The sequence below is a fragment of the Urocitellus parryii genome, chromosome 4 (assembly GCF_045843805.1).
Source record: "Urocitellus parryii isolate mUroPar1 chromosome 4, mUroPar1.hap1, whole genome shotgun sequence".
NCBI lineage: Eukaryota > Metazoa > Chordata > Mammalia > Rodentia > Sciuridae > Urocitellus > Urocitellus parryii.
Window position 1 is genome coordinate 113,594,819 of NC_135534.1, and position 15,740 is coordinate 113,610,558.

The following is a 15,740-nucleotide window of genomic DNA, read 5'->3' on the forward strand; positions in this document are numbered from 1 at the left end:
CACTTGAGACCTCATGAGAATGGCTTTTACTATCTCTTTTATCAGCTTTTTCATCTTCGTGACCAAAAAAACTTGACAAAAACAATGTAGAGAAGGACAAGCTTATTTTGGCTCACAGTTTCAGAGGTTCAGTCCATAGTTGGCCCATTCCATAGCTCTAGAGCCCGAGGTAAGGCAGAACATCATGGTGGAATGGTGTGGCAGAGGGAAGAAGCTCAAGGTCTAGGAATTGGAGAGAATTCTTACCATAGACAAACTAAATCCCAAAGATATACCCCCCAGTGACATGTCTCTCCAGCCATACCCTACCTGCCTATGGCTACCACCTAGTTAATTTTTATCAGTGGATTAATCTGCTAATTAAATTATAACATTCATCTTTGAATGTTCTTGCATGGTCTCACACAAGAACTTTTGATGGATATCTCATACATAAACCATGACACCATCCATATTTCAACTGACATCCTATTAAAGATCATTGAAGTTATCTCTAAGAAGTTTTAAACCTTCCCTACAGTTCTCCTGAACCCTCACCAGGATCACTCATAATCTTCTGCTTTCAGCAATCTAGGCCTTTTCTAGCTTGTGTCTCCAGATTCTTCCAGCCTCTATCCACTATCCCAGTTCTAAAGCTGCTTCCAAATTTTAGGCATTTGTTATTGCAATGTCCCTATGTCTCAGTACTAATTTTCTGTCTTAAGTCTGTTTTGTGCTATTGTAACAGTGCCATGGACTAGATACTTTATAATGAATAGAAGTTTATTTAGTACTTGGTTCCGGAGGTCAGGAAGTCTACAATCAAGGGAGCTTAGCTGATTAGGGCTTTCTTGCTCTTTATCTTCTGGCAGGAGGCAAAGGGAGAAGAGGGAGAGGCAGAGATGGCTGGCTGAGCATGTCCTGTTGGACATTACTATACATTACTGTGCTCATATTCATTCCCATAGTAATGAATCCATTCTTGTAATAAAAGCATTAATCCACAAGGATTCTGCCCCCATGACCTAATAACACCCCCCCACCCCATTTTTTCAGTAGGGGATGAACCCAGAGCTGCAGGCTCACTAGGCAAATGCTGTATCACTGAGTTAGTTCCCAGCTCTAAACATCTCTTACCGTCCCATCTCCAAACACCAAGGAGTCAAGTTTGCAACACTTGAACTTTGGGGCCACATTGAATCAAAAGCAGGCATCCTAACACATTAAAGCTGGGTAGAAGTGGGGACTATGGAAGGTAGATTAAGTTGTGGGCCGGAAATGGTGGCTCCTTTCATGTGCTTGGGGGAGGGTTGGCAGTGCATCTGCTGAGCTCAAGGCCTGAGTTTGAAGGGCTCTGGCTGCTTGGTAAGGAGCTCTGGCTTTCCATTCAAGGAATGGGGAGCAAATGAAGGAAGGTGGTTTGATCCAAATCATTTCTTAGAACAATACCATGTTGGCCGTTCTAAGGAAGAGATATGAGTTAAAAGAGTTATAGAGAGTCCAGTTAGGAAGCAGCTAACTTAGGGTGCAGTCTGGGATCGGGCTGTGGCTCAGGAAACCAGGACAGGGAGGGGCTGCATTCTAAAATGTTTTTGAAAGTCTATGTAGCCTTTGCACTGGAACTGAGTTATTTATTTATTTTAAAATGATAACGTTTTAGTTCATAATATCTTTATTTTATATTTATGTGGTGCTGAGCATCGAACCCAGTGCCTCGTGCATGCTAGGTGAGCGCTCTACCACTGAGCCACAGCCCCAGCCCAAAGTTTTTTATTTTTAATATTTTTTTTTAGTTGTAGATGGGCACAATATCTTTATTTATTTTTATATGGTGCTGTGGATCGAACCCAGTGCCTCACACATGTGAGGCAGGTGCTCTACCACTGAGCTACAGCCCCAGCCTCTGGAGCTAAGGTTTATAAAGCTCAACATCCTTAGTGCCTTCTCGGTGCCAGGCATAAGGAAAGTAGCTCAGCAATCATTGGCTGGGTAAGTTTATGGAGGGACAGAACCCATGATATTTAGTAACCAGCTAGGGAGGTATTGAAGGAGGAGGAGTTGGGAGGCTTGATGAGGATGTGGTTGGTGGTTAGGGGAGCTGCTGAGATCAGTCTGCTGGGGACAGTCTGCTTCAGTTTGAAGAATTAAGATTATCCAGGTAGACAATTAGAAATATTGGGATGGAAGCCAGGTGTGCATGCCTGTAATCCCAACTACTTGGGGAGGTTGAGGCAGGAGGATTGCACATTCAAGGCCAACCTGGGAAATTTAGGAGACGATGTTTCAAAATAAACTCATTTTAAAAAGTGGGGTGGGGTGGAGGTGTAGATCAGTGGTGGCAAGCTTCCCTAGCATGTATGAGATACTGGGTTCAATCCCAGCACTGCAAAAAGGAGGGAAGAGAGGGAAGTAGAGGTGGGGGAGAGAAGAAAAAAAATAGTAGGATGAACCTGAGAGAGAAATTAGGGCTAAAGATAAAGAACTCAAATCATCAGTGTACAAATAATAGCAAACCTCTAAAATGAATGAACTTGTCCTGTGAAAATGTGTGAAAGGGCTCCAGGACAAATCCTGGAGAATGCTAGCATTTAAAATGTGAGCAAGAACAATCTTTTCTCTGAGACAACCCACTTTTCCTCTTGAGAGTGCTTCCTTTTCTCTTTCCTTATAAGTTCTGATATACTTTTAAAAAATGTGGGTAAGTTGTTGTTGGTGCATACCTGTAATCCCATTTACTTGGGAGGCTAAGGCAGGAGGGTCAAAAGTTCAAGGTCATCCTGGGCTACTTAGGGAGACACTGTCTCACAATAAAAAAAACAAAAAGGGCTGGGGATGTAGCCTAGTTATAAAGCACCCCTGGGTTCAATCACCAGTATGAAAGAGAGAGAGAGAGAGAGAGAGAGACAGACAGACAGACAGACAGACAGACACATAGAGGGAGGGAGAGAGGCAAAATAAAAAGTGTGAGCAAAGAAAGCAGAGCCAGGGAAAAATGATCCAGAGGATGGGGTAGCAGGAAAACCTGGAGAGGGCCTTGACCTAAAAGCCATGAAGGAGGCATGGTCAACAGTGAACAAGGTCACAGTATGATGAGATTGAAAAATAACGCTTTCCTGGAATTGAGTTTTTTTTTTATTTTTAATATTTTAATTTTTTAATAACCCTTTGCAGGGTTCTAATTTTGTGGGTCTGAAGGAGCAAATAGCCCTCCTGCCCTAGATCAAATAGGAGGAGGGAAGCCACCAAATGTTCTCATCAGGAACAATTTTAGCATAAAAATGATGGAGGGAGTGAAGGATGGAGGGAAGGGGGGAGAGAGAAGCAGGGGTAACAGGAAGAGGGGTTAGAGGCTGAGACAGACTGTTGCTTTTTTAGGAAGAAGGGGTCTGGAATGTGTCTATAAGTCAGAGAGAGTAGAGGAGGAAGCAGAGGTGGGAGATATAGGGTCAAGGGGGATGGAGTCACTGATTGGGACCAGTTCTGGGAAAGTGATGGGGAGGGATCAGGGAAGGGATTTGGAGAGAGAAGTGGTGGGAGAGTATTGAAAGAGCAGGGAGGAAAGTGATTCCAAGTTTTGTTATAGGGTCACTGAGGGTCAGTGAGCCATGTGTGAGGGACACACTTATAATTCCAGCAACTTGGGAGGCTCTGCCTCAGCAACTTAGCAATACCCTATTCAAAAATAAATATATAAATAAAATAAAAAGGGATGGGGATGTAATGCAGCGGTGGAGCGCCTCTGAGTTCCATCCCTTGTACCTACATAGGTAAACAAAAACTAAAAAGGGCTTTGCAGCTCAGTGGTTAAGTACCCCTTAGTTCAATCCCCAGTACCAAAAACTACAACCACCACCACTGAGGGATAGTGAGATTCAGCGGCAACATTAAGTAAACCCTGGGCTTTTGCCCCCACTGGTCTTCCCCAGCCCCCTTCTTTAGAACATTAAACCATGATCCTGTGGTGGATCTGGGGGCTCAGGACCCTGGCATCATGCTCTGCCCTGGGGGATATCAGGTTGTGCTCCTCTCGGTTCACTGGGTACCTGCTGTGCATTAGACAGTCAGTGCCGGGGGCAGTATGAGCCATGGTTCCTGCTCCCAGTGGGCCTTATTTCTTCACCCCATTCCCCTAGTTCTCTTTAGCCACGGACACCTTGGTTCTTGGCAGAGAGCCGTGAGAGCAAATAGCCCTCCTGCCCTGGGTCAGCTTTGCCTTGCAGACTGGATGAGCTGGTCTCCTTGGCAGCTGCTCAATCCTAGAGGCTGGTGTACCTTGAACATGGATGGATCAGATGCTAGCTTTTCTACCCAGGTATCCTACTGTGACTTTTCTCCTGCCTTTTTGAGAAGCTGGGTCAGCAATGTGGGACAGTGGGTGGGAAAAAGCTACAAGTCTCCCTGGGCAGCAATGTGCTTAAGAAGCTGTGCTTCTTGGAATTCCTGAAGCCACTGGGCAATCCTCTTGGCTTGGCCCAGCAAGGAGAGGGGGTGGTGCAACCCTGAGTGTAGCTGGTCTGCTTAGCACAACACTGGCTCCATTTTTGAATCAAGACATGCTGATGCAGAACTTTATTGGGAAAGAGGTCAAAGGAGGGCTAGTTGCCTTGCTGTTTGGGTTTGGTCCAAGCTACTTGTCTCCAATCCCCAGTTTCTACCCTCAAGGTTGCTTAGAGCAAGGCTGAGTATTTGTCTTTTAGTTAGCTTGGAACATGCTCTGTGTAGTGTTTTTCATCCTGGCTGCACATTAGAACCATAGAGGCAGTGTTTCTTTTTGTTTATTTATTTTGCTTTTTTACTACTAATGCCTGGACCCCTAACTAATTAAATAAAAATCTTGGAGAGTGGAGCATCTGGATTTTTTTTTTAAGAGAGAGAGAGGAGAGAGAGAGAAAGAGAGAATTTTTTAAATATTTATTTTTTAGTTTTCGGTGGATACAACATATTTATTTTTATGTGGTGCTGAGGATCGAACCCAGTGCCCCGCGCATGCCAGGCAAGCACGCTACTGCTTGAGCCACATCCCCAGCCCGCATCTGGATATTTTAAAACTCCTCCGTTGACTGCACTGTGCAGCCATTGTTGTGGCTTACTGATATAAAGAGAGATGCACTGAGAGGGAGTGAATCCAAGTTACAAAACGAAGATCAGGAGAGCAAGAAGTGTAGGAGATGGTACAGTTGATAAAGTTGAAAAACATTAGAGCTGGAGGGACTCTGACCTAGAGCTTTGCAACTTAGTGTGGTCCAGCTAAGCAGCAGAGCCTGGCCAGGGAGCTGGTCGGAGGAGAGATCCTCTGGCCTCACCCATATTCTCTGAATAAGAATCAGAATGTGCACATCAAAGTTTGAAAAGTCTGCTTTCAAGGTTGTCCAATCTGTTGTTCTCCACCATGGCTGTATATTAGAATCACCTAGTGTGTAAGCAAATTCCAGGCTAGACCAGACTAACTCTCTGAGAATTTCTAGGTATGGAATTTGTATTACCTGCCCACCCCCCCCACACACACCTTTCTTTCTTTTTCTTTCTTTCTTTTTTTTTTTTTTTTTTTTGAGTACCGCAGGAAATTCTGTTCAGCCATTGTGAAAACAACCTCCCTAATCAGTGGTTCTCAGACTTGAATGTGGGATCATGATCAAATATTTTGTAGGTCTGCAGGAAGCCTAAAATTCTGCATTTCTAATAAGGGTCTTTGTGTTGCCCATGTTGTTGATCTGATAAATGTATCTTGAGCAACAGGGATCTATTAGGCTGACTTTCCAGCCTGACAACTGAGGGTCAGTGAAGGAGATGTGATCATCCACAAACTTGGCATTCATTCTGTGCTTTCTGGTATATTCTACTCTGTGCCAGGCATCATGCTGGAGGCTGGAGTTGGGAATAGAACAGACCTATTCTGAACCTTGCAGAGCTTATATTTCAATAGGGGAGACAGAAAACAAATAAATAACTAAGGTCACTACAGATCAAAAGAAGGCTGTGAAGGAGATGAAGAGGCCATGTGGTGGGAAATGGCTTGGAGGTTGCTGTGGGTGGGCAGAGCTATCTGGGGGGTTTCTAGAATAATGACTTTAACTGGGAACTTCTGATTACAAATCTCTAACTTTTCAGCACTGTAGGGACAGCTCGATGATAAAGTGCTTGCCTACAATGCGAGAGGCCCAGGAATGGGGGAATCTTTGACGACGACTTCTTCTTTTTAAAACCAGCTAGGGCCATCCTCTATTCCTCTGGGATCTGTCGATGGTTGCTACTAACCCTACTGAGGATGTCTAGTGGTGGTCCTTCCCTGGCTTTGTCCCTTGCACTGAAAACTCTTTCTTCCGTGACTGTGGACTCAGAGTATAGCCTGAGGAACACCCTGTTGGGGAGCAGGGAATTTGATCCATAACAGAACAGCATTCAGGATCATCTGTCTGTGATGTGTAACAAAGACCAGGCCTTGTCCCTCCCTATCCCTAAGAAATAATCAAAGATTTTTCATTTGTCACACACTAGTCCTTTCTTCCCTTTCCTGGTTCATTCTCAGTCACCTGAGCTCTTATAAAATCACAGTCCCAGTCCCCACCCATGCTGACCTGGGTGGGTCTGCAGGGCAGGGCCCTTGGAATGTGTGTGTGTGGGTACGTGATGGAAGAGGCGGACACTGTGCTTCTTCCTGTGGCTATGGAAGGCATAGATATTTGTTATGTAGTGATTCAGCAGCATGACCCTGACTAAGTTTGAGTCCAAGGCAGTTCCCCCCTTCTGGATTCACCCAGTCCTTTGCCCTTACCTTGCTGGAAGTCTCTCTAGACTCCTCATTGACTAACTACTCCCTTATGGCTCCCCATTTTCTGTCTCCCCATTTCATCACCCCTTCTCACTGAGTTCACCCTATAGGATGTGGGGTGAGACTCAGGCACTGTTTGCCTGGGGTCAGAGCCGAGAAGGCCCAGAAGGGGGGGGGGCCCATGGGGTCCCTCCTAGCCCCACCCTCATTCTCAGTCTATGGCACAAGCACACCTGCTTGGCAGGAGCTGTGGGAGACAGATAAAGAGAGGGAAGTGGTGGCTAGAGCAAGGGGAGCCTTAGATGGTGGAGAATAGATAAAATATGAATCCATCCCTGGTACAGTTAGCTTAATTTTTGTGTCAAATGTGGGTGGAGCCAGGAGCCAGGAGCCATGGCACATGCCTGTAATCCCAGCTATGTGGGAGGCTAAGGCAGAAGGACAACAAGTTCAAGACTAGCCTGGGATCCCTGATGCTGCCCTTGGAGGGGTTAGGAGGATGTTGAGAGTGAGACAGTGGCTCTGGCGATGCTGCCCAGGGAGTGGCTTTGTGCTTTTAGGAGGAGAAAAGGGGTGGGCTGTGGCTGTGTCCTGCTCTAAGCAGGAGTGTTTGTGGAGCCAACTAGACAGACACCTGGGACTCCTACCTCCTAGGTGGCCCGAGGCAGCCGGGATGACAGTTCTCCCCAGGAACCTTGCTACCTGCTGAGAAACATGATCAGCAAGTCCCGTGAGTGTTGTCCAGGGGCTCCCCCTCACTGAAGGATGGGCCTCCAGAAGCCAATCTCTGCAGCATCCTGGCACCCCCTGGGGGTGGTGGAGGGTCAGACTGGGAACCAGGGACCCTCTCTTCATCCTAAAGAACACTAGAAATATTCAGATCCCAGCCCTGAGCTAGGGCTAGGAGAGGGCCAGAGACTGGGTCTGCTCAAGCTGGGGGTTGGAGGGGCCCAGAATGGGGCAGGTAAGAAGAATGGGCTGTACTGCCTGTTTCTGCCTCTAGCTCCTCTGTGCATGTGCCCTGCAGGCTGGAAGCTCCTGGCCATGTTGGCTCTGGTCCTGGTTGTCATGGTGTGGTATTCCATCTCCCGAGAAGACAAGTACATTGAGCTGTGAGTGCATCTTTATGTCCTTTCATTGGTTCTTCCCAGGGATGGGGCATTCAGGGCAGGGTTAGCAGGGCAGGAGGGTTCTGAGAGCCAGTTCATGACTCTTCCTCTCCAACTACTAGGACAGAGTCCTTCCATTGAGGGTGGGTTGCCATTGTGGTGGGTGGCCATTGCTGTGGGTGGCCATTGCTGTGGGTAGGATCTGGATGATTCCCCTGATCCTCAAAGGGAGTACAGGGGCAGGAAGAGTTGGATCCTTAGTGATTAGAGTTCAAACTAGAATGTGAGTTGAGGGGCTAGGGATGTAGTTCAGAGGTAGAATGCTTATCTAGCATGCTTAAGCCCCTGGCTTTGATCCCCAGCACTGCAAAAAAAGGACATGAGCTAAAAAGTTTCTACCCTGCAAGTCCCATCTCAGGGCTTTGAGACTTGTGTGCCATGGGGGAGGTAGGGGCTGCCTGGAACCCTGACCATGGGGCCCCAGATCTGACTAGGGCTCCCTTCTCTTCTCTGTCTCCAGTTTTTATTTTCCCATCCCAGAGAAGAAGGAGCCGTGCTTCCAGGGTGAGGCAGAAAGGAAGGCCTCTAAGATCTTTGGCAAGTAAGTACGTGAGGCTGAGGGGAGAGGACAAGGTATGGGGAGTGCCAAAATTGAGGGCTTCAGCCTCAGTGTTGGCTGGCTGGAGGGAGGGGGCTGTGCTGATGGACACAAGTTAGACAAAGCCAGAGGGTAAAGGAAAGACCATGTAATATTAGTCAGAGACCTGACCCTGCCCTGGCATCTAAATTAATCCCCTTTTCATCCCTACCCCATGCAGCCACTCCCGAGATCAGCCCATCTTCCTGCAGCTTAAAGATTATTTCTGGGTCAAGACGCCTTCTGCCTATGAGCTGCCCTATGGGACCAAGGGAAGTGGTAAGTTTCTGCCCAGCTTAGCAGATATAGTGAATCATGTTGGCCACACTGATGCCTGTTCTTTGCCAACCACTTTCTCTGTGCCTAAGTTCTAAGCTGGGCCCAGGCATCAGGATCAAGGTGGAAGAAGGATCAGTGCTCTAAGGAATGGAGCAGGGCAGGCAGCCTTCAGGATGCTGGTGACTGCTGTCTCATTCCTTTCCATTTGTTCTGTTTGTAGAGGACCTGCTCCTCCGGGTGCTAGCCATCACCAGCTACTCCATACCTGAGAGCATCCAGAGGTAAGAAGATAACTCCTCCTATTCAAGACTGGGTTGCCTCTTCCTCTTTCCTGCCCCAGTGTGAAATTGTCATGGCTCAGCACCATCCCAGTGAGCCTCCTGTTGAGGGTTCCCTGTGGCAAATTTGATCCTCCTTCCTAGCCTGCTTATCTCTCAGCGATATAGGTATGCCAATCCCCACAGCAACCTAGCCTGGGCATCCAGGTGCCAGAGGATGCTGAGGGTATTTCCATGGCAATAGGCAGGACTAGGCTCCCTGCAAGGGAGCTCTGCACTGGTCCCATTGCATCTTCCCTCCTTGCCTCTCTGCCATGTTCTGCTCAAGGGAGTTACCTCTCCCTTTAAGGCCCAGAATTACAAAGTCATCATGATCATAAGCAGGGCTACTTGGTGATGCCTGCTCCATGGGGACCAGGGGCTGCAGAGAGTGGAGGAAGTGCTCCTGAGATGAGCTCCAGACAGATCCAGAGCTGTGAGAGTTAAGTAGAGCAAGGACTCCTGGGTTTCATGACTCCTCTTCCCATGCAGTCTCAAGTGCCGCCGCTGTGTTGTGGTGGGCAATGGGCATCGACTACGGAACAGCTCCCTGGGAGATGCCATCAACAAGTATGATGTGGTCATCAGGTGTGTATGACTGTCCCTTCCCAATTCTATTGGGACGCTGGGTATCCCAAGCAGGGGACTGTAGACAGGTGGGGAAAGGGAGGCTCTAATAACAGGCTTCCTTTCCCCTGCCCTAGATTGAACAACGCCCCAGTGGCTGGCTACGAGGGAGATGTGGGCTCCAAGACCACCATGCGTCTCTTTTACCCTGAATCTGCCCACTTCGACCCCAAAGTGGAGAACAACCCAGACACACTCCTGGTTCTAGTAGCTTTCAAGGCGATGGATTTCCACTGGATTGAGACCATCCTGAGTGATAAGAAGCGGGTAAATGGGGGATGGGCCCATGGGGACTCTGTCCAAGTAAGGATCTCACGCTCCACAATTCCTGTCCTGCAGCCCTAAAGGTCTGGTGATTGGACAGCATGAACCAGGCTCTCAGAGGTCAGTGCCTTAGGCTTCCTGCCAAGGGCAGTGTCCTGCAGGGCTTCTGATAAACTACCCAGTAGCCTGGCTCAAAAACCTGTAGGAGTCAGACAGTGGCAGCCAAAGGCCCTCCCACACTTGAGGAGTCTGGTACAGGAAAGCTACCAGAATGTGTCTGCCTATGTGAAACATGGGGGCAGAGGCGCCCTCCAGCAGTCACCTCCAGGCAGCGAGGAGCAGGCCAGAACAACAAGCTGGGAGCCCTTCCAGATGGTCCCCAGAACGAGCCTACTCCCTCACCTTGCCATCTGGTTGAAGCCTGAACTACCCCATCTGGCATTTTTGCCAAGTGTTTAGATAGTCTAAAGCTGAGGCCCCTTCTTCCTGTTTGAATATTTAGGTTGTTGGACCCCATACTCTACATACCTTGTCACCTGGCCTCCCTGAGGTGGTACTCCACTTTTCGCCTGTCTCCCTCCATGTCTGGCACAGGCCATCTCCCTTCCCTTTTACCTGCACTCCCAAGGCCTTCTGCCTACACTTGGACCCCATGCTGATGACCAGAGACTGAGTTGGAAAGGAGAAAACAGTTGTTCATCCACTCTCATGTCTCTCCCTTCCAACCCCCTCCCCCTAGGTGCGAAAAGGTTTCTGGAAACAGCCCCCCCTCATCTGGGACGTCAACCCCAAACAGATTCGGATTCTCAATCCCTTCTTCATGGAGATTGCAGCTGACAAACTGTTGAGCCTGCCAATGCAACAGCCGCGAAAGATTAAACAGGTGACAATGGGCTGGTGACAAGAAGCCCAGGCCGGAGGGTTGGGGTCCTGTGGAGGGGGTGGGGAGGTGACACAGAGGGATGCGGGAGCAGGGAGAATAATAAGAGAGAGCAACTTACACTTGACCTTCAGGAACAGACCTGTAATTAGAGGTAGATTTATTAGCCTGTCGTGGCAGAGAGAGTGCATGCCTTGGGGAATTGTGGGGCATCTCCACAGGGGAAATGAGCAAGAGGTATGTGTTGGATTTGGGGGCTGGAGTTAGAGAGTGGTTTTGGCAGGCGCTGGTCAGAATTTGTAAACTGGGAGCTGCTGGAAGAGTCTCTGGTTCTATCTTTGGAACAGCTTAAGCCTGTGTAGAGTTGTTAGATGCTTAGTCTGTGATCTTATCTTGGAACATATTGGTCTGACTGAATTAAGAGAGTCTGAGTTTTAGCAGTCTGCCTTGCATGTCATGGTTTGCTATGTTGACATGGTATAGTTTTGTGAGTCACAGTTTTGATTTCAGCTCTTAGTGCCCTAAGGTCTTTAGCTGGTAGGTTGTCATCCACTTTGTAGTTTCCCAAGAACTTATCCACATATCTTATGACCCCCTCAGGGTGCTGTGCAGGATGTTGGAGGGAGCAAAACCAACTGTCATAGACAGGATTCTGAGCTGTACCTCTTATTGTATAGCACTGGGCAGTTCTACCACTTGGTCCCTCAGTTTTCTTGTCTGTATGATGGGGATAATACTCATTCTGACTTTTAAGACCATTATAGAATTTAAGAAATTATTAATTATGTAAAATGCCTATCACGGAAATTGGAATGCAGTGCTTCCTCAGTAAATATTTTCCAACTTTTGAATAAATGCCCCCCCCCTTTCCTGGTATTAGGAATTGAACCCAGAGTGCTCTACTGCTGAGCTACATCCCCAGCCCTTTTCATTTTGAGACAGAGTCCTGCTGAGTTGCCCAGGTTGACCTCGAACTTGTGATTCTTCTGCTTCACTTCCCCTGAGTTGCTGGAATTACAGGCATGTGTCATCATGCCTGGCTAATCATTTTATTCTTGACTGAATATCTACTGTTACTCAGTGTCATGTGGTGAATGTCTACTTGTGTGATTCTCAGTGCCAGGCTCCAGGCCTGTATGCTTGTGAGAGAGATGTGCTCCTTGTCCTAAGGAGAGGCATTGTAGCAGAATGAGCCTCCAGGTTGCACTATGAGTGATAAAATGTTGCAAAGGCAGTGGGACTCAGAAAAGGGGCACACTTCTTCTGCGGGAAGTCTGGGGGACTCCCCACAAGAAGTAGTACTGGGGTTGGCCTGGAGGGATCATGGGGCCCAACAAGCAGGGAACTGGGGAAAATCCTTCCATTTGGCAATACCAAACTTCTCCTCCAGCCACTAAGTTGTTTCAGTGCAAGTGGAATTGAGGGGCAGCAAGAAACACCGTATGCCATGGGAACATAGACTAGAGTGAAGGCTAGAGAGAGAGGTACAAGGAGGTAAGTAACTGAATCCAGCTCCTAGCGGTGGGAAAGGAAAAGGAAGGATTGGACACAGACTTGACATTGTCTTGTTTTTTTTCCTTGCTGCCTAACTGATTACCATGAGCTTAGTGGCCTAAAATAATACTCACATCTTAGTTCATATTCCTGTAGGCTCTTTTTAGGGTGTCACAAGACTGGTCACAAGAACTGAGTTCTTGTCTGGAGGCTTTTGGGGAAAAATCATTCCAAGTTCATTCTTGCTCTTGAGAGAATTGGGTTCCAGTGGTTGCAGGACTGAGGTCCCCATGTCCTTGCTGGCTGTCAGCTAAGTGAGGGATCCATATGGCAAGAATCATCAAGCCAGTGACTTCAAGCAGGATAAATCCTTCTTGTGCTTCAGATCTCTGACTTCTTTCATCTCTGACCTCAACACCCAGATTTAAAGGTTTAGGTAATTAGGTCATCCCATCAGGATTATCTCCTCTCTTCTGGCCAACTCTGCCATGTAAAGTAACATAGTGAAGCATAATGTATTTATCCCATAGGCAATTTTCATCTACCTTTGAGGGGAGTAGATTATATAAAAGTGAGATTCAGTAGGGATCCTCCTAGGATTCTGGGGTTGAAAGGTATATGACCAGTTCTTGGTTTCCAATTTGGACAAGTGGATGGATGGTAATATATTTAATTAGTTCAGAGAATGCAGGAAAGAAGAAGAGCATGGTGAGTTTCAGGAACCCATGTCCAGGCAGAATTAACTAGGAGATGGCAGTATGGTTCTCTGCAGGGCTCAAACTGGATAAGAGACCGCGCCGGGGGGGGGGGGGGTGGTGCGGTGGTTAAAGCAACAAGAGTGAAAAAGAGTCGAGGCAGGGGACAGAAATGAGAAGACCAAGAGTTTGAAAGGGATGTTGGAGGAAAAACTGGGAAAACTGTCATTCAGGGCTGACACATCAGAAGGTAGTTCCCAAATGGAATGGGCAGCTGAGATGCTCTGCAAAATAGATTGTTGGAGCTGAGGAAGGCAAGTCGTGTGAAGTCTGAACATCAGGTTGCCCATCCCTGTGGATGAATTAGAGGTAGAGGAAGTGAGGTCCTATAGTGGTCCAAAAGTTGGATAGGAAAGGTATTAATATCCTCACTTTATAGAAGGGGAGAGCCCATCCCATGAAGGGTCACATAGCAGATCCCTTCCTCCTTTTCACTGAGTTGCTTAATAGTTGTAAGCCTTAGTTTTTCTTTCATAAAATGGAGCTAATACTAAAATAGCAAGTGTTTTGGGGAGGACTAGTTGAGATGATGTATTACATACTATGTTAACACTTAACATAGTGTCTGGCACATAGTAAGTGCTCAAAAAGCAATAGTATTATGACGATTGCCATTATTGTCATCCTGATTCCCATTGTCTTCCTTCAAGGATCAACCCCTCCCTCCAGATATGTGGAACTGTATGATCCATTATGGTAGCCACTTGCCACATGTGGCTGCTTAAATTTAAAGTTTAATTAACTTGGGCTAAGGGTATAGCTCAGTAGAGTGCTTCAACTCGAATGCATGAGCTAGGGGGCAGCACATACTTGTAATCTCAGAGAGTTGAGAGGCTGTGGCAGGAGGCCGGTCTCAGCACTTAGTGAGATCTTGTCTCAATAAATAAAAGGGCTAGAGATATAGCTCATTGGTAAAGTGCCCCTGGTTTCAGTCATCAGTACCAATACCACAAAAAAATTTAATGAATTAAAATTTCATAGAAAAAAATATCTGCTTCTTTATCTGCACTAGCCCCTTCCGGTGCTCAGCTGGCTAGGAGCTATTCTATTAGTGCAGAAGAAGCACATGTCCATGACTCCAAAAATTCCATCAGAGCACTGACACAGAAGACAGGGGAGGAGCAGGACACCCTCTGATGCCTCCCGTCTTGTCCCTCAGAAACCAACCACAGGTCTGTTGGCCATCACCCTGGCCCTTCACCTCTGCGACTCAGTGCACATTGCAGGCTTTGGCTACCCAGATGCCTACAATAAGAAGCAGACCATTCACTACTATGAGCAGATCACACTCAAGTCCATGGCGGTAAGTGGCCCTGCTTGGGAGTTCCATGGCTCAGATGGATCTGGGGACCAGACTACCAGAGAGACATTGGGTGAGAGAGAGGTGAAGGCACCCAGAGGTGCCTCACTATGAAGTCAGTCAGAGTCAGAGCTCTGAACCCCTGGCTGGTATCTTCTGTATTTGGCCATGTGGATCTGCCTTCCTTCCAAGAGCCAACACAGGGAAAGACCTCCCAAGAAGTGTGGGGCCATGGGGAAGGACAGGGAGGTCCCTGGGAGCCCCTCAATATACTTCCTTGGCTGTCTCCACAGGGGTCAGGCCACAACGTGTCCCAAGAGGCCCTGGCCATCAAGCGGATGCTGGAGATTGGAGCTGTGAAGAACCTCACGTACTTCTGACTTAGGCCAGAGCTGTAACCCTTGAGGGTTGCCTACTCCACTGCCTGAGGGACCCCTGTCCATGGTTGCAGGGATGCCTGGTGCCAGTACAACCCCCTTGAACTCACTCTCTCCTGTTTGGGGAGGGGGGTCTTGGAACTGGCCCAATCTGAGATGAGGCCATGCCCCTGGCTACCTGAGGGGTCCCAGATCCAGTCATGGTATAGGCATTGGGGACCACAGGGACCCGGCCAAGCCAGGGTACTTGTTGCTGAGTACCCCCTCTGCTAGCACCAAGAGATTATTTAATGGGCTATTTAATTAAGGGGTAGGAAAGTGCTGTGGGCTGGTCCCATGGCATCCAGAAAAGGGGCACAGTACAGTGTTCTGCCCACTTTTTATAAAAACTTACTTGTGATGGGCCCACCAAAGCCTAGACCCAGAGCTGGCCTCCCAGGAGGGCGAGTCACCAGGAGTGGTTGGGTGTCCTCCAGAGAGGAGCTGTTACTTCCCAGCCGGACTGGGAAGAGCATGGGTGAAGGGGTTCTACCAAGAAGAGGACCTCAGAAAAAGAGGTTTCAAACCTACCATTAAAATATTTTTTCCTAAAACGGAAGCAGGTGTGAGACCCTGTGTCCTTTCAGATTGGGGAGGACACAGATGGGGGTGTGACAGTGCACCCAGAGCAGGACATTGCCATTTGAGGAATAATTATTACTGAGACTGTGCCCCGTGCCCAGTTGCACAGTATCACCAGGCACAGCAGGACAGCAAGTGGGACCTGGAGTGGCCTTGCTGTGGACACCCAGCCTGCACTCAGCATCCTGGTTTACTTCCCAGGAAGAGGGAAGGAGGGGGAAAGAGGATGTCTGATGGAGGGGTAGAATCCTTTCTTGTCTCCTCTCTCCCTCACCATTCTTCAATTACCAAAAGCTCTTGCTGGGAAGTGCATGTTTTAAGGACGGGGTGGG

The 15,740-nt window shown here is 48.0% G+C and overlaps 1 protein-coding gene across 4 annotated transcripts in view; it reads left to right on the forward strand.

Annotated features, from left to right (window-relative positions):
- The window catches only part of St3gal4 (ST3 beta-galactoside alpha-2,3-sialyltransferase 4), a 43,150-nt gene extending 27,818 nt beyond the window's left edge, over window positions 1-15,332 (forward strand). For 2 of the 4 annotated variants that reach the window (XM_077797787.1, XM_026404554.2), the window contains 10 exons: window positions 7,403-7,478; window positions 7,776-7,860; window positions 8,378-8,458; window positions 8,676-8,773; window positions 8,994-9,054; window positions 9,583-9,678; window positions 9,795-9,984; window positions 10,721-10,864; window positions 14,270-14,413; window positions 14,704-15,332. In XM_077797787.1, coding sequence (XP_077653913.1) covers window positions 7,463-7,478; window positions 7,776-7,860; window positions 8,378-8,458; window positions 8,676-8,773; window positions 8,994-9,054; window positions 9,583-9,678; window positions 9,795-9,984; window positions 10,721-10,864; window positions 14,270-14,413; window positions 14,704-14,790 — 1,002 coding nt within the window. In that variant the 5' untranslated portion in view covers window positions 7,403-7,462 and the 3' untranslated portion in view covers window positions 14,791-15,332. Of the gene's footprint in view, window positions 1-7,402; window positions 7,479-7,751; window positions 7,861-8,377; window positions 8,459-8,675; window positions 8,774-8,993; window positions 9,055-9,582; window positions 9,679-9,794; window positions 9,985-10,720; window positions 10,865-14,269; window positions 14,414-14,703 lie in introns of all 4 variants that reach the window. The other 2 variants (XM_026404553.2, XM_077797788.1) reach the window with 2 other exon arrangements.
- The last annotated feature ends 408 nt before the right edge of the window (window positions 15,333-15,740 follow it).